The sequence below is a fragment of the Nerophis lumbriciformis genome, linkage group LG10 (assembly GCF_033978685.3).
Source record: "Nerophis lumbriciformis linkage group LG10, RoL_Nlum_v2.1, whole genome shotgun sequence".
NCBI lineage: Eukaryota > Metazoa > Chordata > Actinopteri > Syngnathiformes > Syngnathidae > Nerophis > Nerophis lumbriciformis.
In genome coordinates this window covers 52,352,420-52,380,189 of record NC_084557.2, presented here as the reverse complement: position 1 = coordinate 52,380,189, position 27,770 = coordinate 52,352,420, and the positions used below count along the sequence as shown (strand labels likewise).

At 45.5% G+C, this 27,770-nt stretch overlaps 2 protein-coding genes across 16 annotated transcripts in view; both read left to right on the top strand.

The window, feature by feature from the left end:
* Nucleotides 1-20,063, top strand: part of c2cd5 (C2 calcium dependent domain containing 5) — a 110,909-nt gene extending 90,846 nt beyond the window's left edge. For all 15 annotated transcript variants that reach the window (XM_061969417.2, XM_061969408.2, XM_061969418.2 and 12 more), the window contains 3 exons: nt 11,975-12,171; nt 12,233-12,379; nt 19,751-20,063. In XM_061969417.2, coding sequence (XP_061825401.1) covers nt 11,975-12,171; nt 12,233-12,379; nt 19,751-19,876 — 470 coding nt within the window. In that variant the 3' untranslated portion in view covers nt 19,877-20,063. The remainder of the gene's footprint in view (nt 1-11,974; nt 12,172-12,232; nt 12,380-19,750) is intronic.
* Nucleotides 20,064-25,401: 5,338 nt separating this feature from the next.
* Nucleotides 25,402-27,770, top strand: part of lmf2a (lipase maturation factor 2a) — a 31,359-nt gene continuing 28,990 nt past the window's right edge. The window contains exon 1 of the mRNA XM_061969405.2: nt 25,402-25,596. Coding sequence (XP_061825389.1) covers nt 25,503-25,596 — 94 coding nt within the window. The 5' untranslated portion in view covers nt 25,402-25,502. The remainder of the gene's footprint in view (nt 25,597-27,770) is intronic.

Genomic DNA, 27,770 nt, shown 5'->3' with positions numbered 1-27,770 from the left:
CAGCAGGTAAGCAGCTTACCTGCCCGCCACCCCTGTGGCCGGGGGCTCGTACGTAACAGGGGTCACTCCGCGCGCTCCGCCCGCGCAGCTTACCTGCCCTCCACCCCTGTTGCCGGGGGCGCGTAACAGGGGTCACTCCGCGCGCAGTGCGCTCACGAAAGGGGTGGGGCTCACCCTGGTTGATATAGACAGCAGGACGGTGGCCATGGAAGTCGGAACCCGCTAAGGAGTGTGTAACAACCCACCTGCCGAATCAACTAGCCCTGAAAATGGATGGCGCTGGAGCGTCGGGCCCATACCCGGCCGTCGCCGGCAGCGAGACGCGCTTGGAGGTGCGCTCAGCGCGGCTCCCATATGATTGCGCACTGGTGTGCGTCTGGGTCGTGACAGCGTGGCACGCGAATGTCTGTGCTGCATTGGATCAGTCTCCTTTCTTTAACAGGCAAAAGCTTTATAACCTCCCTAATGCTTTGCATCGTCTATATTAGATATATAACAACGGGCGGGTGCGGTTCTGATCAAATGTTACATCGGGTGGATTGCGGATGGTTGACGACTTTCTGATGCGGTTGCGGATGAAATAATTGCCTATCCGCGCATCTCTACTCCACACACATTGTTTTCTTAAATGAACCTACTTAGTGGCCTAGTGGTTAGAGTGTCCACCCTGAGATGGGTAGGTCGTGAGTTCAAACCCCGGCCGAGTCATACCAAAGACCATAAAAATGGGAGCCATTACCTCCCTGCTCGGCACTCAGCATCAAGGGTTGGAATTGGGGGTTAAATCACCAAAAATGATTCCCGGGCGCAGCCACCGCTGCTGCTCACTGCTCCCCTCACCTCCCAGGGGGTGAACAAGGGTGATGGGTCAAATGCAGAGGACAAATTTCACCACACCTAGTGTGTGTGTGTGATAATAATTGGTACTTTAACTTTAACTAAATCCTATAAACTTCAGATGCAGATTTGAAAATAAGGGAGTCCTTATGCAATGGGACATAAGGACCTATTGAATTTGTAAGGTTTTATTATTCTTTATTCTTCCGCCGCCACTTTAAACTGTAATTTGACCCATGCTTCAAAACTCACCATATTTGACCCACACATCAGGACCTGCAAAAATTGCCTTTTTTTTTAAAAAACCGAACCACAAAACTCAAAATTGCGCTCTAGCGCCCCCTACGGAAAAACAAAAAACAAACTAGACTGCCTGTAACTCCCACTAGGAAGGTCGGAGAGACATGAAACAAAAACCTCTATGTAGGTCTGACTTAGACCTAGATTTCATAATAGTATATTCTCGGGCAAAAATCAACAGGAAGTTGGCACTTCCCCCTTCAAGACAAAAAAGTACTAAAAACAGTCACTTTTGCCTCTTTGAGCTGTAATTTGACCCCCTTAACATGCTTCAAAACTCACCGAACTGAACACACACATCAGGACTGGCAAAAATTGTGATCTAATAAAAAACCTAACCCCAAATCTCAAAATTGTGCTCTAGCGCAATTTTTTAATGAAACGCACAAAAAACTGCTCCTCGGATGAAAAAACTGACAAAACTGCCTGTAACTCTCCCTGGGAAGGTCGGAGAGACATGAAACAAAAACTTCAATGTAGGTCTCACTTAGACCTACATTTCATAAATTGACAACTCCCAGCAAAAATCAACAGGAAGTTTGCTATTCCCCCTTCAAAACAAATTTTTTTGTAAAAACCGGTCTCCTCTGAGCGCGTTTGTTGTTTCGGCTTCAAACTAACTCAGGAGAGAGATTAAACCCTTGTGTATAAAATAACAGAACAGCGTTTTAATACCTGCTCCGGTTTTGATTTTATGACCCTTCAAAGACCCGCTGATGCTGCTGCGCTGCTGTTTTTTTAAGATGGCTGCTTAAAAGCAGGAAGCACCAACGTGCCCACACAATGCAGACAAGGTAGGTACACTAGACAAAAGTCTTGGGACACTTCAGACTAAAAGTAGACAAAAGTATTGGGACACTTAGGACTAGCACCTGCCAAATACCCGGGCCCGACCAATGCTGCTTGCAGCTTTAATTTTAATTGAGTCTCAAAGGCGCAGTTAAAGTGTATTAGCCCAAATCTAGCCTTGATACTGGAAATAAGTGAAAGCGCTCTTACTAAGTCCTACTGGGAACACATTTTGTTTCTGCAGCTTTATTGCTGATGAGCTGTGTTTGTCTCTGACATAGTCCAATAATTGCTGTTGTGCACTTCATCAACTTTTTAGGGCTCGCTCTGTAGAATGGCCCTGCCAGCAACTTGAGGGTTCCAGGTTCGATGCCCGCATCCGCCATCCCAGTCACTGCCGTTGTGTCGTTGCACCCAGTTCTACCTACACTGCTTTAAATACAGCTTGAAGATGTAGAACATGGGTTTCACTATGTTAAGCGCTTTGAGTCTCGAGAGAAAAGCGCTATATAAATACAATTCACTTGATTTTTACATTTACACTTTGACTCTGCACTTGTCCAACGTAAAAGAGTGGGACAGTAAGACACTCACTCAGCTTACACGTCTGTAGCGGACTAACTGACAGTCTGCAGAGCTGCAGGCTTCATTTTAGGATGTGTAGCAAAGCCTGTTTTTTTTTTTTTTATGTCTTGATTACAAAGCTGGTCCGTTAGGTAGTGGACATACTGTATACTTTTGGCAGGCTCGTCTAGCAAGGAATGGGTTAGAGCAGGGGTGCCCATTACGTCGATCACAAGCTAGTGGATGGCGGAGGGTGTGTCAGTGGATGGCGGAGGGTGTGTCAGTGGATGGCGGAGGGTGTGTCAGTGGATGGCGGAGGGTGTGTCAGGGGATGGCGGAGGGTGTGTCAGGGGATGGCGGAGGGTGTGTCAGTGGATGGCGGAGGGTGTGTCAGGGGATGGCGGAGGGTGTGTCAGTGGATGGCGGAGGGTGTGTCAGTGGATGGCGGAGGGTGTGTCAGGGGATGGCGGAGGGTGTGTCAGTGGATGGCGGAGGGTGTGTCAGTGGATGGCGGAGGGTGTGTCAGTCGATGGCGGAGGGTGTGTCAGTGGATGGCGGAGGGTGTGTCAGTGGATGGCGGAGGGTGTGTCAGGGGATGGCGGAGGGTGTGTCAGTGGATGGCGGAGGGTGTGTCAGTGGATGGCGGAGGGTGTGTCAGGGGATGGCGGAGGGTGTGTCTGTGGATGGCGGAGGGTGTGTCAGGGGATGGCGGAGGGTGTGTCAGTGGATGGCGGAGGGAGTGTCAGTGGATGGCGGAGGGTGTGTCAGTCGATGGCGGAGGGTGTGTCAAGGGATGGCGGAGGGTGTGTCAGTGGATGGCGGAGGTTGTGTCAGTGGATGGCGGAGGGTGTGTCGGTGGATGGCGGAGGGTGTGTCGGTGGATGGCGGAGGGTGTGTCGGTGGATGGCGGAGGGTGTGTCGGTGGATGGCGGAGGGTGTGTCGGTGGATGGCGGAGGTTGTGTCGGTGGATGGCGGAGGGTGTGTCGGTGGATGGCGGAGGGTGTGTCGGTGGATGGCGGAGGGTGTGTCGGTGGATGGCGGAGGGTGTGTCGGTGGATGGCGGAGGGTGTGTCGGGGGATGGCGGAGGGTGTGTCGGGGGATGGCTGAGGGTGTGTCGGGGGATGGCGGAGGGTGTGTCGGGGGATGGCGGAGGGTGTGTCGGGGGATGGCGGAGGGTGTGTCGGGGGATGGCTGAGGGTGTGTCGGGGGATGGCGCAGTGTGTGTCGGGGGATGGCGGAGGGTGTGTCGGTGGATGGCGGAGGGTGTGTCGGGATGGCGGAGGGTGTGTCAGTGGATGGCGGAGGGAGTGTCGGGGGATGGCGGAGGGTGTGTCGGGGGATGGCGGAGGGTGTGTCGGGGGATGGCTGAGGGTGTGTCGGGGGATGGCGCAGTGTGTGTCGGGGGATGGCGGAGGGTGTGTCGGTGGATGGCGGAGGGTGTGTCGGGATGGCGGAGGGTGTGTCAGTGGATGGCGGAGGGTGTGTCAGTGGATGGCGGAGGGTGTGTCAGGGGATGGCGGAGGGTGTGTCTGTGGATGGCGGAGGGTGTGTCAGGGGATGGCGGAGGGTGTGTCAGTGGATGGCGGAGGGAGTGTCAGTGGATGGCGGAGGGTGTGTCAGTCGATGGCGGAGGGTGTGTCAAGGGATGGCGGAGGGTGTGTCAGTGGATGGCGGAGGTTGTGTCGGTGGATGGCGGAGGGTGTGTCGGTGGATGGCGGAGGGTGTGTCGGTGGATGGCGGAGGGTGTGTCGGTGGATGGCGGAGGGTGTGTCGGTGGATGGCGGAGGGTGTGTCGGTGGATGGCGGAGGTTGTGTCGGTGGATGGCGGAGGGTGTGTCGGTGGATGGCGGAGGGTGTGTCGGTGGATGGCGGAGGGTGTGTCGGTGGATGGCGGAGGGTGTGTCGGTGGATGGCGGAGGGTGTGTCGGTGGATGGCGGAGGGTGTGTCGGGGGATGGCGGAGGGTGTGTCGGGGGATGGCTGAGGGTGTGTCGGGGGATGGCGCAGTGTGTGTCGGGGGATGGCGGAGGGTGTGTCGGTGGATGGCGGAGGGTGTGTCGGGATGGCGGAGGGTGTGTCAGTGGATGGCGGAGGGAGTGTCAGTGGATGGCGGAGGGTGTGTCAGTCGATGGCGGAGGGTGTGTCAAGGGATGGCGGAGGGTGTGTCAGTGGATGGCGGAGGGTGTGTCAGTGGATGGCGGAGGGTGTGTCAGTGGATGGCGGAGGGTGTGTCAGTGGATGGCGGAGGTTGTGTCAGTGGATGGCGGAGGGTGTGTCAGTGGATGGCGGAGGGTGTGTCAGTGGATGGCGGAGGTTCTGTCAGTGGATGGCGGAGGGTGTGTCAGTGGATGGCGGAGGGTGTGTCAGTCGATGGCGGAGGGTGTGTCGGTGGATGGCGGAGGGTGTGTCGGTGGATGGCGGAGGGTGTGTCGGTGGATGGCGGAGGGTGTGTCGGTGGATGGCGCAGGGTGTGTCGGTGGATGGCGGAGGGTGTGTCGGTGGATGGCGGAGGGTGTGTCGGTGGATGGCGGAGGGTGTGTCGGTCGATGGCGGAGGGTGTGTCGGGGGATGGCGGAGGGTGTGTCGGTGGATGGCGCAGGGTGTGTCGGTGGATGGCGGAGGGTGTGTCGGGGGATGGCGGAGGGTGTGTCGGTGGATGGCGGAGGGTGTGTCGGTGGATGGCGGAGGGTGTGTCGGTGGATGGCGGAGGGTGTGTCGGGGGATGGCGGAGGGTGTGTCGGGGGCTGGCTGAGGGTGTGTCGGGGGATGGCGCAGTGTGTGTCGGGGGATGGCGGAGGGTGTGTCGGGGGATGGCGGAGGGTGTGTCGGTGGATGGCGGAGGGTGTGTCGGTCGATGGCGGAGGGTGTGTCAGTGGATGGCGGAGGGTGTGTCAGGGGATGGCGGAGGGTGTGTCAGTGGATGGCGGAGGGTGTGTCAGTGGATGGCGGAGGGTGTGTCAGTGGATGGCGGAGGGTGTGTCAGTGGATGGCGGAGGGTGTGTCAGGGGATGGCGGAGGGTGTGTCAGTGGATGGCGGAGGGTGTGTCTGTGGATGGCGGAGGGTGTGTCAGTGGATGGCGGAGGGTGTGTCAGTGGATGGCGGAGGGAGTGTCGGTGGATGGCGGAGGGTGTGTCGGTGGATGGCGGAGGGTGTGTCGGTGGATGGCGGAGGGTGTGTCGGTGGATGGCGGAGGGTGTGTCGGTGGATGGCGGAGGGTGTGTCGGTGGATGGCGGAGGGTGTGTCGGTGGATGGCGGAGGTTGTGTCGGTGGATGGCGGAGGGTGTGTCGGTGGATGGCGGAGGGTGTGTCGGTGGATGGCGGAGGGTGTGTCGGTGGATGGCGGAGGGTGTGTCGGTGGATGGCGGAGGGTGTGTCGGTGGATGGCGGAGGGTGTGTCGGTGGATGGCGGAGGGTGTGTCGGTGGATGGCGGAGGGTGTGTCGGTGGATGGCGGAGGGTGTGTCAGGGGATGGCGGAGGGTGTGTCAGTGGATGGCGGAGGGTGTGTCAGTGGATGGCGGAGGGTGTGTCAGTGGATGGCGGAGGGTGTGTCAGTGGATGGCGGAGGGTGTGTCAGGGGATGGCGGAGGGTGTGTCAGTGGATGGCGGAGGGTGTGTCAGTGGATGGCGGAGGGTGTGTCAGGGGATGGCGGAGGGTGTGTCAGTGGATGGCGGAGGGTGTTTCAGTGGATGGCGGAGGGTGTGTCAGTGGATGGCGGAGGGTGTGTCAGTGGATGGCGGAGGGTGTGTCAGTGGATGGCGTCGGGTGTGTCAGTGGATGGCGGAGGTTCTGTCAGTGGATGGCGGAGGTTCTGTCAGTGGATGGCGGAGGGTGCGTCAGTGGATGGCGGAGGGTGCGTCAGTGGATGGCGGAGGGTGCGTCAGTGGATGGCGGAGGGTGCGTCAGTGGATGGCGGAGGGTGCGTCAGGGGATGGCGGAGGGTGCGTCAGGGGATGGCGGAGGGTGCGTCAGGGGATGGCGGAGGGTGCGTCAGTGGATGGCGGAGGGTGCGTCAGTGGATGGCGGAGGGTGCGTCAGTGGATGGCGGAGGGTGCGTCAGTGGATGGCGGAGGGTGCGTCAGTGGATGGCGGAGGGTGCGTCAGTGGATGGCGGAGGGTGCGTCAGTGGATGGCGGAGGGTGTGTCGGGATGGCGGAGGGTGCGTCAGGGGATGGCGGAGGGTGCGTCAGTGGATGGCGGAGGGTGCGTCAGTGGATGGCGGAGGGTGCGTCTGTGGATGGCGGAGGGTGTGTCAGTGGATGGCGGAGGGTGTGTCAGTGGATGGCGGAGGGTGTGTCAGTGGATGGCGGAGGGTGCGTCAGGGGATGGCGGAGGGTGCGTCAGGGGATGGCGGAGGGTGCGTCAGTGGATGGCGGAGGGTGCGTCAGTGGATGGCGGAGGGTGCGTCTGTGGATGGCGGAGGGTGTGTCAGTGGATGGCGGAGGGTGTGTCGGGATGGCGGAGGGTGCGTCAGGGGATGGCGGAGGGTGTGTCAGTGGATGGCGGAGGGTGTTTCAGTGGATGGCGGAGGGTGTGTCAGTGGATGGCGGAGGGTGTGTCAGTGGATGGCGGAGGGTGTGTCAGTGGATGGCGTCGGGTGTGTCAGTGGATGGCGGAGGTTCTGTCAGTGGATGGCGGAGGTTCTGTCAGTGGATGGCGGAGGTTCTGTCAGTGGATGGCGGAGGGTGCGTCAGTGGATGGCGGAGGGTGCGTCAGGGGATGGCGGAGGGTGCGTCAGGGGATGGCGGAGGGTGCGTCAGGGGATGGCGGAGGGTGCGTCAGTGGATGGCGGAGGGTGCGTCAGTGGATGGCGGAGGGTGCGTCAGTGGATGGCGGAGGGTGCGTCAGTGGATGGCGGAGGGTGCGTCAGTGGATGGCGGAGGGTGCGTCTGTGGATGGCGGAGGGTGTGTCAGTGGATGGCGGAGGGTGTGTCGGGATGGCGGAGGGTGCGTCAGGGGATGGCGGAGGGTGCGTCAGTGGATGGCGGAGGGTGCGTCAGTGGATGGCGGAGGGTGTGTCTGTGGATGGCGGAGGGTGCGTCAGTGGATGGCGGAGGGTGCGTCAGGGGATGGCGGAGGGTGCGTCAGGGGATGGCGGAGGGTGCGTCAGTGGATGGCGGAGGGTGCGTCTGTGGATGGCGGAGGGTGTGTCAGTGGATGGCGGAGGGTGTGTCGGGATGGCGGAGGGTGCGTCAGGGGATGGCGGAGGGTGCGTCAGTGGATGGCGGAGGGTGCGTCAGTGGATGGCGGAGGGTGCGTCTGTGGATGGCGGAGGGTGCGTCAGTGGATGGCGGAGGGTGCGTCAGGGGATGGCGGAGGGTGCGTCAGTGGATGGCGGAGGGTGTGTCAGTGGATGGCGGAGGGTGTGTCAGTGGATGGCGGAGGGTGTGTCAGTGGATGGCGGAGGGCGTGTCAGTGGATGGCGGAGGGTGTGTCAGTGGATGGCGGAGGGTGTGTCAGTGGATGGCGGAGGGCGTGTCAGTGGATGGCGGAGGGCGTGTCAGTCGATCGCCAGCCAGGCATTCAAAAAATAGTCCTAAAAATTAGCGATCATAAGTGACGTCACTTTGGTCACTTGATTGACATTCACGGCACCCGAGGGTCTTGTGAGATGACGCTGGCTGCTGCCAGATCATTATTAAGAAAAAATGACCGACAGGAAGGCTAGAAACACTTTTTATTCCAACAGACTCTCATGCCGTACCTGCCGTCAAAACTCTAAAGACCGACTGCACAGTTCCTGTCTTCACAATAAAAGCGCTGCTCCATCCTGCCTGCGCTAACAAATAAGAGTCTCAGAAAGCTAGCAAGCTACGGAGTTTGCCGCCAATTTATTTCTTGTAAAGTGTATAAAAACGATTATGAAAGCTGGACTACTAAGATGCTTAAAAGCAAGCACTTTCATGTGGTGTTGGACAGAAAGGAGGACTTTATTTCTCCTCCATTTGAAAATGTGGGTGTTATCACTACTGTCTCATTCCAATCAATGCAAGTCATCACAATCATACCAACTTATATTCTTGTCTTCATGAAAGAAACAAATGTTAAACATTCTTGTATTGTCATTAAACACCTTTAACTTGTTAACAAAAACCTCTCTTTCATAAATAAATGATATATATGAATGAGGTAGATCCCCTCCACTTGGTACATTGTAAAGTAGCTCGCCTACTGAAAAAGTGTGTGCACCCCTGGGTTAGAGGTTCTATCACGTCCATGAGGAAGGAGTGTTTTTTTCTTCATGATTTCAAAAAGACAGGTTGGTAACTAAGCGAACTTTTGAGTACCGTATTTTTCGGAGTATAAGTCACACCGGAGTATAAGTCGCACCGGCCGAAAATGCATAATAAAGAAGGAAAAAAACATATATAAGTCGCACTGGAGTATAAGTGGCATTTTTTGGGGAAATGTATTTGATAAAAGCCAACAGCAAGAATAGACATTTGAAAGGCAATTTAAAATTAAAGCTGCAAGCAGCATTGGTCGGGCCCGCGTATTTGGCAGGTGCTAGTCCTAAGTGTCCCAATACTTTTGTCAAGTTTTAGTCCCAAGTGTCCCAATACTTTTGTCCAGTGTAAGTGTCCCAATACTTTTGTCAAGTTTTAGTCCCAAGTGTCCCAATACTTTTGTCCAGTGTAAGTGTCCCAATACTTTTGTCCAGTGGTAGTCCTAAGTGTCCCAATACTTTAGTCTACTTTTAGTGTGAAGTGTCCCAATACTTTTGTGCAGTGGTATTCCTAAGTGTCCCAATACTTTTGTGCAGTGTAAGTGTCCCAATACTTTTGTCCAGTTTTCATCATAAGTGTCCCAATACTTTTGTCCAGTGATAGTAATAAGTGTCCCAATACTTTTGTCAAGTTGTAGTCCCAAGTGTCCCAATACTTTTGTCCAGTTTTCGTGCTATGTGTCCCAATACTTTTGTCCAGTTTTCGTGCTATGTGTCCCAATACTTTTGTCCAGTGGTAGTCATAAGTGTCCCAATACTTTTGTCTACTTTTAGTCCGAATTGTCCCAATACTTTTGTCTAGTGTACCTACCTTGTCTGCATTGTGTGGGCACGTTGGTGCTGCCTGCTTTTAAGCAGCCTTCTCGAAAAAACAGCAGCATCAGCGCAGCGGCTCTTTGAAGGGTCATAAAATCAAAACCGGAGCAGGTATCAAAACTCTTTCGCCAACTTTCAATCAGAAGGGTTCAATCTCTCTCCTCAGAGGAGATAATGTTTGAAGAAAGGTGACCGGTTTTTACAAAAATGTTGTGTTGAAGGGGGAATAGCAACCTTCCTGTAGATTTTTGCTGGGGGTTGTCAATTTATGAAATGTAGGTCTAAGTGAGACCTACGGAGAGGTTTTTGTTTCATGTCTCTCCGACCTTTCCGGTGGGAGTTACAGGCAGTTTTGTCATTTTTTTCTTCCGAGGAGCAGTTTTTTCTCCGTTTTATTCAAAAATTGCTCTAGAGCGCAATTTTTAAATTTGGGGTTAGGTTTTTTTATTAGATCGCAATTTTTGCCAGTCCTGATGTGTGTGTTCAGTTCGGTGAGTTTTGAAGCATGTTAAGGGGGTCAAATTACAGCTCAAAGAGGCAAAAGTGACTGTTTTTAGTACTTTTTTGTCTTGAAGGGGGAATTGCCAACTTCCTGTTGATTTTTGCCCGAGGATGTACAATTATGAAAGGTAGGTGTAAGTCAGACCTACATAGAGGTTTTTGTTTCATGTCTCTCCGACCTTCCTAGTGGGAGTTACAGGCAGCGTAGTTTTTTCTTCTTCCTAGGGGGCGCTAGAGCGCAATTTTGAGTTTTGGGGTTCAGTTTTTTTATTAAAAGGCCATTTTCGCAGGTCCTGATGTGTGGGTCAAATATGGTGAGTTTTGAAGCATTACAGCTCAAAGAGGCGGCGGAAGAAAAAAGAAAGAATAATAATAAAACCTTACAAATTCAATGGGTCCTTATGTCCCATTGCATAAGGACTCCCTGTGGGAGTCCTTATGCAATGGGCCATGCGGGCCCTAATAATAAAACCTTACAAATTCAATAGGTGCTTATGTCCCATTGCATAAGGACTCCCTGTGGGAGTCCTTATGCAATGGGCCATGCGGGCCCTAATAATAAAACCTTACAAATTCAATAGGTCCTTATGTCCCATTGCATAAGGACTCCCTGTGGGAGTCCTTATGCAATGGGCCATGCGGGCCCTAATACTAAAACCTTACAAATTCAATAGGTCCTTATGTCCCATTGCATAAGGACTCCCTGTGGGAGTCCTTATGCAATGGGCCATGCGGGCCCTAATAATAAAACCTTACAAATTCAATAGGTCCTTATGTCCCATTGCATAAGGACTCCCTGTGGGAGTCCTTATGCAATGGGCCATGCGGGCCCTAATAATAAAACCTTACAAATTCAATAGGTCCTTATGTCCCATTGCATAAGGACTCCCTGTGGGAGTCCTTATGCAATGGGCCATGCGGGCCCTAATAATAAAACCTTACAAATTCAATAGGTCCTTATGTCCCATTGCATAAGGACTCCCACAGGGAGTCCTTATGCAATGGGCCATGCGGGCCCTAATAATAAAACCTTACAAATTCAATAGGTCCTTATGTCCCATTGCATAAGGACTCCCTGTGGGAGTCCTTATGCAATGGGCCATGCGGGCCCTAATAAATAAAGAATAGTGAACAACAGGCTGAATAAGTGTACGTTATATGAGGCATAAATAACCAACTGGTATGTTAACATAACATATTATGGTAAGAGTCAATCAAATAACTATAACATATAGAACATGCTATACGTTTACCAAACTATCTGTCACTCCTAATCGCTAAATCCCATGAAATCTTATATGTCTAGTCTCTTACGTGAATTATTTGATATTTTACGCTAATGTGTTCATTATTTCACACATAAGTCGCTCCTGAGTATAAGTCGCAAAAACTGCCACTTATAATCCGAAAAATAGGGTATATTGAGGTAGATTTTCTTTTACATAAACTGGCTCCAGGGAAACCTATTTCTGTGACATCATTAAAGTCCATTTTGCATAATAGGGAACCTTTTAAGATCCATAAGAAGTGCGTGATATTACCAGCTCAGCTCGTATTACTGTGGCAGTCTCTGTGCGTCTCCATCCCTGGAGTCTTCTTCACAGGTCCAAAGATGATGTGACATGTAAACGTCCACAGCTGTGCCCAGGTCCATGTGTCTGTCTGCAGACACTGTGTAACTGTCTTGTCTGTTTGCCTGTAATGCATGGCATGGTGACGACACCATCACATGACTGCACGTGGAATATCCACACGTACTCGCACTCAACCAGAGATGGCTGACTGTCACATCCACAAGTAAACACCAACATGATTGCAAACACACCAATCATGTTGGTGCTCATTTATTCTCATTTTTTTGTTGAGTTTTCCACCACACATGAGGTCTTCCGGTGTTTCCATGACCTGTTTGTCATCTCCTCTCTGCGTCAACCTTCAGTCTCGTCATTGGAACGCTCCAGTCCGCTGACGGAGAGTCGCTCCCGCTCGCTGCGCTCCAACCGCTGCTCCTTTGGGGGAAGTTCGGTCACCGTGGTGAAGATGACGCCGCTTTCCTTCCTCCCGGGACTGCGGATTATTAAATACTTGGGCATCATCAACATGTTCTTCATTCGAGAGACGACGTCGCTACGAGAGGTACGGCGGCAACAAATGAGGTTGAGCTGGAGTCGCACTCAGAGATCATTTCCTTTCACAGGAAGGTGGCGTCAGCGGCTTCCTGCATTCCTTCATAGCGGAGGTGTTTGCCATGGTTCGAGCCCACGTAGCCGCCCTGGGGGGTAATGCGGTGGTGTCCTACAGCATGAAAGAGTGTATGCTCATGGAAAATCCAAACAAGAACCAGGTACACACAAACACACACTTTGATTTATAGTAAATGTACGGTACAGGCCAAAAGTTTGGACACACCTTCTCATTTAACAGGTGTTCTTTATTTTCATGACTATTTACATTGTAGAATAGAATAGAAAGTACTTTATTGATCCCTGGGGGAAATTCAGCACCACAGTTCGCTCACAATAAACACTTAAGTGTTTTTTACATGTGAATAATATAAATACAGTCTATTATACAACATTATTCACATTTGAATAACATAGTCTATTATACAGCATCATTCACATGTGAATAATATAAATACAGTCTATTATACAGCATTATTCACATATGAATAATATAAATACAGTATTATACAGCATTATTCACATGTGAATAATATAGTCTATTACACAGCATTATTCACATGTGAATAATATACAGTATTACTCACATGTGAATAATATAGTCTATTACACAGCATTATTCACATGTGAATAATATAAATACAGTATTATACAGCGTTATTCACATGTGAATAATATAAATAGTCTATTATACAGCATTATTCACATGTGAATAATATAAATACAGTCTATTATACAGCATTATTCACATGTGAATAATATAGTCTATTATACAGCATTATTCACATGTGAATAATAGTCTATTATACAGCATTATTCACATGTGAATAATATAGTCTATTATACAGCATTATTCACATGTGAATAATATAGTCTATTATACAGCATTATTCACATGTGAATAATATAAATACAGTCTATTATACAGCATTATTCACATGTGAATAATATAAATACAGTCTTTTATACAGCATTATTCACATGTGAATAATATAAATGCAGTATTATACAGCGTTATACACATGTGAATAATATAAATAGTCTATTATACAGCATTATTCACATGTGAATAATATAAATACAGTATTATACAGCATTATTCACATGTGAATAATATAGTCTATTACACAGCATTATTCACATGTGAATAATATACAGTATTATACAGCATTATTCACATGTGAATAATATAGTCTATTACACAGCATTATTCACATGTGAATAATATAAATACAGTATTATACAGCGTTATTCACATGTGAATAATATAAATAGTCTATTATACAGCATTATTCACATGTGAATAATATAAATACAGTCTATTATACAGCATTATTCACATGTGAATAATATAAATACAGTATTATACAGCGTTATTCACATGTGAATAATATAGTCTATTATACAGCATTATTCACATGTGAATAATATAGTCTATTATACAGCATTATTCACATGTGAATAATATAGTCTATTATACAGCATTATTCACATGTGAATAATATAGTCTATTATACAGCATTATTCACATGTGAATAATATAAATACAGTCTATTATACAGCATTATTCACATGTGAATAATATAAATACAGTCTTTTATACAGCATTATTCACATGTGAATAATATAAATAGTCTATTATACAGCATTATTCACATGTGAATAATATAAATACAGTATTATACAGCATTATTCACATGTGAATAATATAAATAGTCTATTATACAGCATTATTCACATGTGAATAATATAAATACAGTATTATACAGCATTATTCACATGTGAATAATATAATATAGTCTATTATACAGCATTATTAACATGTGAATAATATAAATACAGTCTATTATACAGCATTATTCACATGTGAATAATATAAATACAGTCTATTATACAGCATTATTCACATGTGAATAATATAAATACAGTATTATACAGCATTATTCACATGTGAATAATATAGTCTATTATACAGCATTATTCACATGTGAATAATATAGTCTATTATACAGCATTATTCACATGTGAATAATATAAATAGTCTATTATACAGCATTATTCACATTTGAATAATATAGTCTATTATACAGCATTATTCACATGTGAATAATATAAATACAGTCTATTATACAGCATTATTCACATGTGAATAATATAAATACAGTCTATTATACAGCATTATTCACATATGAATAATATAAATACAGTATTATACAGCATTATTCACATGTGAATAATATAAATAGTCTATTACACAGCATTATGCACATGTGAATAATATAGTTATTACACAGCATTATTCACATGTGAATAATATAACTACAGTATTATACAGCATTATTCACATGTGAATAATATAAATAGTCTATTATACAGCATTATTCACATGTGAATAATATAGTCTATTATACAGCATTATTCACATGTGAATAATATAAATAGTCTATTATACAGCATTATTCACATGTGAATAATATAAATACAGTCTATTATACAGCATTATTCACATGTGAATAATATAAATACAGTCTATTATACAGCATTATTCACATATGAATAATATAAATACAGTATTATACAGCATTATTCACATGTGAATAATATAAATAGTCTATTACACAGCATTATGCACATGTGAATAATATAGTTATTACACAGCATTATTCACATGTGAATAATATAACTACAGTATTATACAGCATTATTCACATGTGAATAATATAAATAGTCTATTATACAGCATTATTCACATGTGAATAATATAGTCTATTATACAGCATTATTCACATGTGAATAATATAAATAGTCTATTATACAGCATTATTCACATTTGAATAATAGTCTATTATACAGTATTATTCACATGTGAATAATATAAATACAGTCTATTATACAGCATTATTCACATGTGAATAATATAAATACAGTCTATTATACAGCATTATTCACATATGAATAATATAAATACAGTATTATACAGCATTATTCACATGTGAATAATATAAATAGTCTATTACACAGCATTATGCACATGTGAATAATATAGTTATTACACAGCATTATTCACATGTGAATAATATAACTACAGTATTATACAGCATTATTCACATGTGAATAATATAAATAGTCTATTATACAGCATTATTCACATGTGAATAATATAAATACAGTCTATTATACAGCATTATTCACATGTGAATAATATAAATACAGTCTATTATACAGCATTATTCACATGTGAATAATATAGTCTTTTATACAGCATTATTCACGCCAATGCTGTGTCTACTTATAAGAAGTCTATGGTTATAACGTCATTGCAAACACAGCAATCTGTTGCGTCCACTGCAGTTCGCTACCTTATTCATACTTTTTGTCAAGTGATTTTTTTTAAGCAGGGTTGCATGAGGTACCTACACGTAATGTTACGTTAGTCCATGTATCACACACAGTAACGTAACTTTAGACAGCGGTCAGCAGCACCGCATATTTTAGCCACCTACAAAAAGACAAACGTAGTCAAATAAAGGTCAGTTAAAATGTATACTATGTTAAGAATATGTGTACTAGAGATGCGCGGTTTGCGGACACAACCGCGGAGTCCGCGGATTATCCGCGGATCGGGCGGTTGAAATAAAAAAAAAAAAAGATTTTATCCGCGGGTCGGGTCGGGCGGTTGAAATAAAAAAAAATTAGATTTGAAATAGATTCAGGCGGGTGGCAGTTAAACCAATTGGGAAATATATATACATAGTTAAATGTTGTTACCCACATACGAAAAACGAGCAGGCACCTGCAGCATATGCCACAACAGAAGAAGAAAAAAAAAAGAGATGGACACTTTTACGGAGCGGAGAAGGGACGCCTCGCCGGGGTCCGGGACCGAGGCCCCTTCCCCCGAGAGGGCCCCACCGGGAGCCGTAGCTGAGGCAATCCGCGAGAAGGGCCCGACGCACGTCCAGGGTCACCACCGCGCTCACCGCACCGACACCCCGCCTCGTCCGCCTTCGCCGCGGCCGGCGTCACGCGCAGCAGGTAAGCAGCTTACCTGCCCGCCACCCCCGTGGCCGGGGGCTCGTAACAGGGGTCGCTCCGCCCGCGCAGCTTACCTGCCCGCCACCCCTGTTGCCGGGGGCGCGTAACAGGGGTCACTCCGCGCGCAGTGCGCTCACGAAAGGGGTGGGGCTCACCCTGGTTGATATAGACAGCAGGACGGTGGCCATGGAAGTCGGAACCCGCTAAGGAGTGTGTAACAACCCACCTGCCGAATCATCTAGCCCTGAAAATGGATGGCGCTGGAGCGTCGGGCCCATACCCGGCCGTCGCCGGCAGCGAGACGCGCTTGGAGGTGCGCTCAGCGCGGCTCCCATATGATTGCGCACTGGTGTGCGTCTGGGCCGTGACAGCGTGGCACGCGAATGTCTGTGCTGCATTGGATCAGTCTCCTTTCTTTAACAGGCAAAAGCTTTATAACCTCACTAATGCCTTGCATCGTCTATATTAGATATATAACAACGGGCGGGTGCGGTTCTGATTAAATGTTAGATCGGGTGGATGGCGGATGGTTGACGACTTTTTGATGAGGTTGCGGATGAAATAATTGCCTATCCGCGCATCTCTAATGTGTACATATTGCATAGGGTCCTGACATCTAAAAAGTACAACTCTGTTCATTGTTATGTTCACGTATTTATGTTTTTCATGTGTACGCACACATAAACACACATACAGTATGAGATGAGATCAATGAGATAAGGTAAGAACAGGATAGAAACTGCTGTGGAACTAGTTGCAATGCAAGATGCCATGGAAATACAATGTTAACACTTCTGTGCAAATAAGTACAGTTGCACTTGTTTTTTCAAATGTGTTTGTTCTGTAAAGGAATGAGTTAAATGTTTAAAATGACTGCTTAATAGTGCTATTATGAAGTGCAATGTCAGCACTATTTTTTTCCCTGCAATTTCAAATGCACTTGTTTTAATTAATAAATACAGCGTTTTAAAAGCATACACAATCTGTGTAAATATATTAGTCTGTGGTTAAAAGGACTCGAAACTCAAAATGCAGGACCTGGGACTTGACTTGAGACTTTCCAGTCTTGACTTTGGACATGACTTGGGACTTGCCTGTCTTGACTCGGGACTTGAGGGCAAAGACTTGTGACTTGAAAACAAAGACTTGAGACTTACTTGAGACTTGCAAAACAAAGACTTGGTCCCACCTCTGGTTGTTGTTGGAAACAAGTGTTGTTAATGAGCTTTGGCTACAAATACTATACATTGGATAACTGTTTCAGATATCTATGTTGCTGTATCTGTCCCTATTTCAAATAAACCGTTATATACTTATAAGATTCAAAGTTCTTCCGGAGGTGGGAAACTCTCTCTGACAGAGAGAGTTGGTGGACACCGGCGGTGAGGGATGCCGTCAAGCTGAAGAAGGAGTCCTATCGGGTTCTTTTGGCTCATAGGACTCCTGAGGCAGCGGACAGGTACCGACAGGCCAAGCGGTGTGCGGCTTCAGCGGTTGCGGAGGCAAAAACTCGGACATGGGAGGAGTTCGGGGAAGCCATGGAAAACGACTTCCGGACGGCTTCGAAGCGATTCTGGACCACCATCCGCCGCCTCAGGAAGGGAAAGCAGTGCACTATCAACACCGTGTATGGTGGGGATGGTGCTCTGCTGACCTCGACTGCGGATGTTGTGGATCGGTGGAGAGAATACTTCGAAGACCTCCTCAATCCCACCAACACGTCTTCCTATGAGGAAGCAGGGCCTGGGGAATCTGTGGTGGGCTCTCCTATTTCTGGGGCTGAGGTTGCCGAGGTAGTTAAAAAGCTCCTCGGTGGCAAGGCCCCGGGGGTGGATGAGAACCGCCCAGAGTTCCTTAAGGCTCTGGATGCTGTGGGGCTGTCTTGGTTGACAAGACTCTGCAGCATCGCGTGGACATCGGGGGCGGTACCTCTGGATTGGCAGACCGGGGTGGTGGTTCCTCTCTTTAAGAAGGGGAACCGGAGGGTGTGTTCTAACTATCGTGGGATCACACTCCTCAGCCTTCTCGGTAAGGTCTATTCAGGTGTACTGGAGAGGAGGCTACGCCGGATAGTCGAACCTCGGATTCAGGAGGAACAGTGTGGTTTTCGTCCTGGTCGTGGAACTGTGGACCAGCTCTATACTCTCGGCAGGGTCCTTGAGGGTGCATGGGAGTTTGCCCAACCAGTTTACATGTGTTTTGTGGACTTGGAGAAGGCATTCGACCGTGTCCCTCGGGAAGTCCTGTGGGGAGTGCTCAGAGAGTATGGGGTATCGGACTGTCTGATTTTGGCGGTCCGCTCCCTGTATGATCAGTGTCAGAGCTTGGTCCGCATTGCCGGCAGTAAGTCGGACACGTTTCCAGTGAGGGTTGGACTCCGCCAAGGCTGCCCTTTGTCACCCATTCTGTTCATAACTTTTATGGACAGAATTTCTAGGCGCAGTCAAGGCGTTGAGGGGATCCGGTTTGGTGGCTGCAGGATTAGGTCTCTGCTTTTTGCAGATGATGTGGTCCTGATGGCTTCATCTGGCCAGGATCTCCAGCACTCGCTGGATCGGTTCGCAGCCGAGTGTGAAGCGACTGGGATGAGAATCAGCACCTCCAAGTCCGAGTCCATGGTTCTCGCCCGGAAAAGGGTGGAATGCCATCTTCGGGTTGGGGAGGAGATCTTGCCCCAAGTGGAGGAGTTCAAGTACCTCGGAGTCTTGTTCACGAGTGAGGGAAGAGTGGATCGTGAGATCGACAGGCGGATCGGTGCGGCGTCTTCAGTATTGCGGACGCTGTATCGATCCGTTGTGGTGAAGAAGGAGCTGAGCCGGAAGGCAAAGCTCTCAATTTACCGGTCGATCTACGTTCCCATCCTCACCTATGGTCATGAGCTTTGGGTTATGACCGAAAGGACAAGATCACGGGTACAAGCGGCCGAAATGAGTTTCCTCCGCCGGGTGGCGGGGCTCTCCCTTAGAGATAGGGTGAGAAGCTCTGTCATCCGGGGGGAGCTCAAAGTAAAGCCGCTGCTCCTCCACATGGAGAGGAGCCAGATGAGGTGGTTCGGGCATCTGGTCAGGATGCCACCCGAGCGCCTCCCTAGGGAGGTGTTTAGGGCACGTCCGACCGGTAGGAGGCCACGGGGAAGACCCAGGACACGTTGGGAAGACTATGTCTCCTGGCTGGCCTGGGAACGCCTCGGGATCCCCCGGGAGGAGCTGGACGAAGTGGCTGGGGAGAGGGAAGTCTGGACTTCCCTGCTTAGGCTGCTGCCCCCGCGAGCCGACCTCGGATAAGCGGAAGAAGATGGATGGATGGATGGACTTATAAGATGTCTATGATTTCGTTTCATTTCAGCAATAGTCAATAAGAAATAAATGAGAATTTTTCATAATAGATATAAATAAATGTCATTTATCTGCACTGAGAGTAATTGAATGATTTCCCTTCAAGTTATGAAGACATTGCAATGTTTCAGTGGTGTAACGGTGCTGGTGTTCCTCACGTAGGCCCAGTGTCTCATCAACGTGAGTGGCGATGCAGTCATTTGCGTGAGGGAAAGCGACCAGGAGCCCACGTCCTCCACCAGCAACACGGGACAGACGTGCAGTGCCGGCCTTGAAGGAGTTGCATGACCTCTTCCTCCTTCCTTCTCTCATGCAACTCAGTCTAGCCGTCCAAATGCCAGCAATTTATGTCTGCCTTAACTTTGTCAAATGTCCCAAAGTTGAGGCACAAGTAAGCAAGATGTTTGAACATGCGCACAAAAAGATGCACTAATGGGAGTGAGGAGTGTAAATAAAAACTGACTGCTTCATGTCATCTTAGTATTTCCAGTCTGAGTGCTTGAAAAACAAAAAAGAAATGGCCAAAGGAGCGCCTGACTTTTGCCGTCCTAACGAGTATCCCTTCCACTCACTTTGACCATCCACAACTCCTGGAAGGAACTAAACCCAAATATAAAACACAAAATACAGGTAAAAGCCAGTAAATTAGAATATTTTGAAAAACTTGATTTATTTCAGTAATTGCATTCAAAAGGTGTAACTTGTACATTATATTTATTCATTGCACACAGACTGATGCATTCAAATGTTTATTTCATTTAATTTTGATGATTTGAAGTGGCAACAAATGAAAATCCAAAATTCCGTGTGTCACAAAATTAGAATATTACTTAAGGCTAATACAAAAAAGGGACTTTTAGAAATGTTGGCCAACTGAAAAGTATGAAAATGAAAAATATGAGCATGTACAATACTCAATACTTGGTTGGAGCTCCTTTTGCCTCAATTACTGCGTTAATGCGGCGTGGCATGGAGTCGATGAGTTTCTGGCACTGCTCAGGTGTTATGAGAGCCCAGGTTGCTCTGATAGTGGCCTTCAACTCTTCTGCGTTTTTGGGTCTGGCATTCTGCATCTTCCTTCTCACAATACCCCACAGATTTTCTATGGGGCTAAGGTCAGGGGAGTTGGCGGGCCAATTTAGAACAGAAATACCATGGTCCGTAAACCAGGCACGGGTAGATTTTGCGCTGTGTGCAGGCGCCAAGTCCTGTTGGAACTTGAAATCTCCATCTCCATAGAGCAGGTCAGCAGCAGGAAGCATGAAGTGCTCTAAAACTTGCTGGTAGACGGCTGCGTTGACCCTGGATCTCAGGAAACCGAGTGGACCGACACCAGCAGATGACATGGCACCCCAAACCATCACCCAACCATGCACATTTTGCATTTCCTTTGGAAATCGAGGTCCCAGAGTCTGGAGGAAGACAGGAGAGGCACAGGATCCAGGTTGCCTGAAGTCTAGTGTAAAGTTTCCACCATCAGTGATGGTTTGGGGTGCCATGTCATCTGCTGGTGTCGGTCCACTCTGTTTCCTGAGATCCAGGGTCAACGCAGCCGTCTACCAGCAAGTTTTAGAGCAACCTGGGCTCTCATAACACCTGAGCAGTGCCAGAAACTCATCGACTCCATGCCACGCCGCATTAACGCAGTAATTGAGGCAAAAGGAGCTCCAACCAAGTATTGAGTATTGTACATGCTCATATTTTTCATTTTCATACTTTTCAGTTGGCCAACATTTCTAAAAATCCCTTTTTTGTATTAGCCTTAAGTAATATTCTAATTTTGTGACACACGGAATTTTGGATTTTCATTTGTTGCCACTTCAAATCATCAAAATTAAATGAAATAAACATTTGAATGCATCAGTCTGTGTGCAATGAATAAATATAATGTACAAGTTACACCTTTTGAATGCAATTACTGAAATAAATCAAGTTTTTCAAAATATTCTAATTTACTGGCTTTTACCTGTACTTCTCATGCATTCATATTCTTCTGCAGACTCAAAGATTTTAGTGGATTCCAGCTACAAGAGTCATGTTTGAAATATTCTTCCAGTATTGCTCACAGGAAGTATCTTCATTTTAAAAGTGTCAATCTGATTATTTTTTTTTTTACTCAAGCAGCTCGTGTCAAATCAATCAAAATATAATCATTGATCATTTGTAGTGTTCAGTCTGTTTGCTGAGGACGATGTGTTCTCGTTTTTACCCGACATGGTGAAGTAGCAATGACGTCATTTAATGTCTCACTTTGAGTAATAAATACCAGATACATATTATGAATAAAGACCTAGTTTACAGTCTTTGCATGTTTCGCTATAACAATTTCATTTTGTATATTTAAACTCAAAGGCTTTTCACATTTATTTTTGTTTAGCTCGCATCATCGCTATGTTGTCTGCTACTGATCTGTGATGTCCTTACAGGATGTCCACTGCTGGAAAAATAACATCTTGTGATGAATGATCTTATGCTGTAAATGTGCTTCCTAATCATGTTTATTTAAGTGCAATACATGCGCTGTTTTTTGGAATTAGTGGTACTATAAATGCATTTTCTCTGTAAAACAAAAAGGTTGTACAATTATTGTGTCCAAATGTTAGATGCATTTATTTTCTCAGACTAGAAGCATGCAGACCAAATTTGTATTGCCATAAACTGGTGAGACTTGCACAATAAACTCAGTCAAACCACGTGGCCTCTTTGTTCCGACACTTGGTCATTGCTTTTAACACAAACGCTTGAGAGAAAACTGTAGATTGTACTTGATGTGATAAAGAGGAATCAGGATGGAAGGAAGGAAATGCTATTTCAAATGGGTTGTGTGTTTCCTGTTACAGTATTTACCTTGCACAATAAATTCAAATCAGGCAATAAAATCAATGTTGCTGAATTTATATGGAAACCAAATTGTAACGACCTTATTATTGTGCAAGTAAAACAGCTATTTTGAACGTAAACATGCTGCTAAATAAGCAGGTCATCGCCGCGTTACAAAGAACCTACTGAACTTGAATGCAGCATCTTAGGGTATGCTATTTAGGCTTCTTTAGACATATTGCATCATTTGTAGTTATAGTTGAGCTCATTTAATATCATTCACTTTTATCCTCTTTGTATATAATTTATATTTGCATGTTTCATGACACATTATCTGTATGTAATATTGGCTGCATTTCTGATACTTGTTTGTGTGCCTTGTTGTTCCAGACCACAGCAAACGTTACCTAGCTTGCATGGATTGTAATAAATCCATTAGAAGACAGCCTGCCGTTTCCTTAAACTTACAGTATATATATATATATATATATATATGTATGTGTGGGAAAAAAAATCACAAGACTACTTCATCTCTACAGGCCTGTTTCATGAGGGGGTTCCCTCAATCATCAGGAGATTTCTGATGATTGAGGGAACCCCCTCATGAAACAGGCCTGTAGAGATGAAGTAGTCTTGTGATTTTTTTTCCCACACATAAATATATTGCGCTCTACTACGGTATCGAGCACTATTTTTTGGATAACCTTATTAAGACATATATATATATATATATATATATACAATTTTTTTTAAATTCTATTTTAGTTATTTTGAGTTTACAACCCCCTTTTTGATTGATTGATTGAGACTTTTATTAGTAGGTTGCACAGTGAAGTACATATTCCGTACAATTGACCACTAAATGGTAACACCCCAATAAGTTTTTACCCTTGTTTAAGTCGGGGTCCACATTAATCAATTCATGGTCATTCCTGGGGCTGTTTTGTACTGTTTTTGTACTTATTTTGATTATTAGTATTTCTCAATTTTTTGTAAATGTTGCAATTTATAAATAAAGGTTTCTAAAATAAAAAAGAAAAAAAGAAATGATAATTAGGGATGTCCGATAATGGCTTTTTGCCGATATTCCGATATTGTCCAACTCTTAATTACCGATACCGATATCAACCGATACCGATATATACAGTCGAGGAATTAACACATTATTATACTTAATTTGGACAACCAGGTATGGTGAAGACAAGGTCCTTTTTTTAAAAATTAATAAAATAAGATAAATTAAAAACATTTTCTTGAATAAAAAAGAAAGTAAAACAATATAAAAACAGTTACATAGAAACTGGTAATTAATGAAAATGAGCAAAATGAAGTGTTAAAGGTTAGTACTATTAGTGGAGCAGCAGCACGCACAATCATGTGTGCTTACGGACTGTATCCCTTGCAGACTGTATTGATATACAGGTAAAAGCCAGTAAATTAGAATATTTTGAAAAACTTGATTTATTTCAGTAATTGCATTCAAAAGGTGTAACTTGTACATTATATTTATTCATTGCACACAGACTGATGCATTCAAATGTTTATTTCATTTAATTTTGATGATTTGAAGTGGCAACAAATGAAAATCCAAAATTCCGTGTGTCACAAAATTAGAATATTACTTAAGGCTAATACAAAAAAGGGATTTTTAGAAATGTTGGCCAACTGAAAAGTATGAAAATGAAAAATATGAGCATGTACAATACTCAATACTTGGTTGGAGCTCCTTTTGCCTCAATTACTGCGTTAATGCGGCGTGGCATGGAGTCGATGAGTTTCTGGCACTGCTCAGGTGTTATGAGAGCCCAGGTTGCTCTGATAGTGGCCTTCAACTCTTCTGCGTTTTTGGGTCTGGCATTCTGCATCTTCCTTTTCACAATACCCCACAGATTTTCTATGGGGCTAAGGTCAGGGGAGTTGGCGGGCCAATTTAGAACAGAAATACCATGGTCCGTAAACCAGGCACGGGTAGATTTTGCGCTGTGTGCAGGCGCCAAGTCCTGTTGGAACTTGAAATCTCCATCTCCATAGAGCAGGTCAGCAGCAGGAAGCATGAAGTGCTCTAAAACTTGCTGGTAGACGGCTGCGTTGACCCTGGATCTCAGGAAACAGAGTGGACCGACACCAGCAGATGACATGGCACCCCAAACCATCACCCAACCATGCAAATTTTGCATTTCCTTTGGAAATCGAGGTCCCGGAGTCTGGAGGAAGACAGGAGAGGCACAGGATCCACGTTGCCTGAAGTCTAGTGTAAAGTTTCCACCATCAGTGATGGTTTGGGGTGGTTTTGTATTAGCCTTAAGTAATATTCTAATTTTGTGACACACGGAATTTTGGATTTTCATTTGTTGCCACTTCAAATCATCAAAATTAAATGAAATAAACATTTGAATGCATCAGTCTGTGTGCAATGAATAAATATAATGTACGAGTTACACCTTTTGAATGCAATTACTGAAATAAATCAAGTTTTTCAAAATATTCTAATTTACTGGCTTTTACCTGTATATATATATATATATAATGTAGGAACCACAATATTAACAACAGAAAGAAACAACCATTTTGTGTGAATGAGTGTAAATGGGAGAGGGAGGTTTTTTGGGTTGGTGCACTAATTGTAAGTATCTTGTGTTTTTTATGTTGATTTAATAAAAACAAAATAAAAAAACCCGATACCGATAATTTTCGATTTTACATTTTTTAAAGCATTTATCGGCCGATAATATCGGCAAGCCGATATTATCGGACATCTCTAATAATAATAATAATAAAAATACAAAAAAAGGCAGAACTCTAACAAACGAACACTCCGGTGCAGAAGATGACGCTGATGAGACAGAGATAGGAAAGCGAAGAAGAGTGCATATCAGCCCTGAGTGGGAGGAGTCCTAACTGACTGACTGACTTCCGGGCTCCCTCCTCAGCAGGAAAGCGAAGAAGAGTGCATATCAGCCCGGAGTGGGAGGAGTCCTGACTGACTGACTTCCGGTTGTCCCTCCCCAGCGTCTTCGGGTGCTGCCTCAGCTCTTCAAACATCCCGCGGCGACAAAGTAGCGGTCGTCCCGCCCATAATCACCTCGCTCCAAACATGGGGGAAATCACTCTGCCACGACGTATGTTCCTCTGGTGCATGGCGGCCATCTATTTGATAGCCTTTGTTTCCCTCTACGTGCAGATACCAGGTGAGAGAGATGTTTTGTGTATGTTACTCCAGCCTGCTGCTTGCTTGCTATGTTGCCTTAGCATGGCGTCGTAGGGGGCTTGGAATGTTCTGGAAGGTTGTTTAGATATTTGACAGGAAGTATTCAGCGACAGTTGAAATAAATCATTTGCTGCGACACAATAACACACGTTGACAGGAAGCTAATAAGCGTTGGAACGCAGCATAAAAAGCTGGAGCCGTTTTTTGAAAACTACATTACCCACAATGCCTGGCGCTGGGAGAAATATGTGGGTTTTTTAAATGTCCAATTTTTGAAAACGTTTTTGAAACGTGACTGTTTTTGTTGGCGTCGTAACACAAACATGGAGTTACAAACGCCATGCAATGAGAAAAAGCGGACACGCCTTTTATTAGACTATTTAATTACAAATGACATGATGGTGTCGTTACCCCGCCAGCTGAGATAGGCTCCAGCATACTTGTCAACCCTCCCGAATTTTCCGGGAGACTCCCGAAATTCAACGCCTCTCCCGAAAATCTCCCGATTTTCAGCCGGAGCTGGAGGCCACGCCCCCCTCCAGCTCCATGCAGACCTGAGTGAGGACAGCCTTTTCTTTATGACGGGAGGACAACAGGGTGACAAGAACTAAATCATCCAGACTGGAGATAAATTGTATTATGTTTATCTTACCTAAAAATAAATACATTTATTAATTAAAAAAAAAAAAAAAAAAAAAATATATATATATATACATTTTTACTATATTTTGATAAAAACATCAAAATTAATTGTATTTTTATTTGTATTTTTTCTGACTCCTTATTACATCCAGCCATAGAATTATACATTAAAATAAACATATTTGAAATAATTCATTTTAATTTATCATAATAATTCATTTAAAATGACCATATTTAATTATTAAAATAATTGCTTGTTTATCAACAACTTTAGCATTTTATTCATTACATTTTGAAGCTCTCAGAAGCCAAGTTATGTTATATTCCTTAATATTTATTAATGCAAGTTTGAAGTATCAATTATCTAAACACAGTTTTGTTTGCATATTTTCAGGATGTATATATATATATATATATATATATATATATATGTATGAAATACTTGACTTGGTGAATTCTAGCTGTCAATATACTCCTCCCCTCTTAACCACGCTCCCGCCCTCAACCACACCCCTGTTCCACCCCTGACCACGCCCCCACCCCCACACCTCCCGAAATCGGAGGTCTCAAGGTTGGCATGTATGGGCTCCAGCAGCCCCCACCCTCCCCGAAAGGGACAAGCTGTAGAAAATGGATGGATGATGGTTTTATGATTGATTGATTGATTGAGACTTTTATTAGTAGATTGCACAGTACAGTACTTATTCCGTACAATTGACCACTAAATGGTAACAGCCGAATAAGTTTTTCAACTTGTTTAAGTCGGGGTCCATGTTAATCAATTCATGGTACAAATATATACTATCAGCACAATACAGTCAAATATATACTATCAGCATAATGCAGTCAAATATATACTATCAGCATAATACAGTCAAATATATACTATCAGCATAATACAGTCACATATATACTATCAGCATGATACAGTCACATATATACTATCAGCATGATACAGTTTAATATATACTAACAGCATAATGCAGTCGTGGTGGCGTCGTGTTCAACACACCCTGACACTATTTTAACTTATAAATAATTAAATAATCGTGATTAGTATTCATGATTTCAATATTGATTAAAAATAATTATGAATATTATTGTAGTGTTTTCTTGTCCCGATGTGGGATCTGAGCCGAGGATGTCGTCGTGGCTTGTGCAGCCCTTTGAGACACTGGTGATTTAGTGCTATATACTGTAAGTAAACATTGATTGATTGATAGTGTTGGATGGGTTAATGTCTTTGGAGGGTCACTGTTGTCAACTGACCAAAAACTGTTTTTATCATCTCAGAAATATTTCTAAAGTGAGAAATTTGTTGGCAAAATTGGATCTGGAAATGATCATTCACGCGTTCATTTCGTCTCGCGTTAACTATTGCAATTCTCTTTTCACTCTCTGTAACAAGTCAACACTAAAGAGACTTCAGACGGTACAAAATGCGGCTGCCAGACTTTTGAGCGGTGCGCCCAGAACAGTCCACATCACCCCCGTTCTATCCAGTCTTCACTG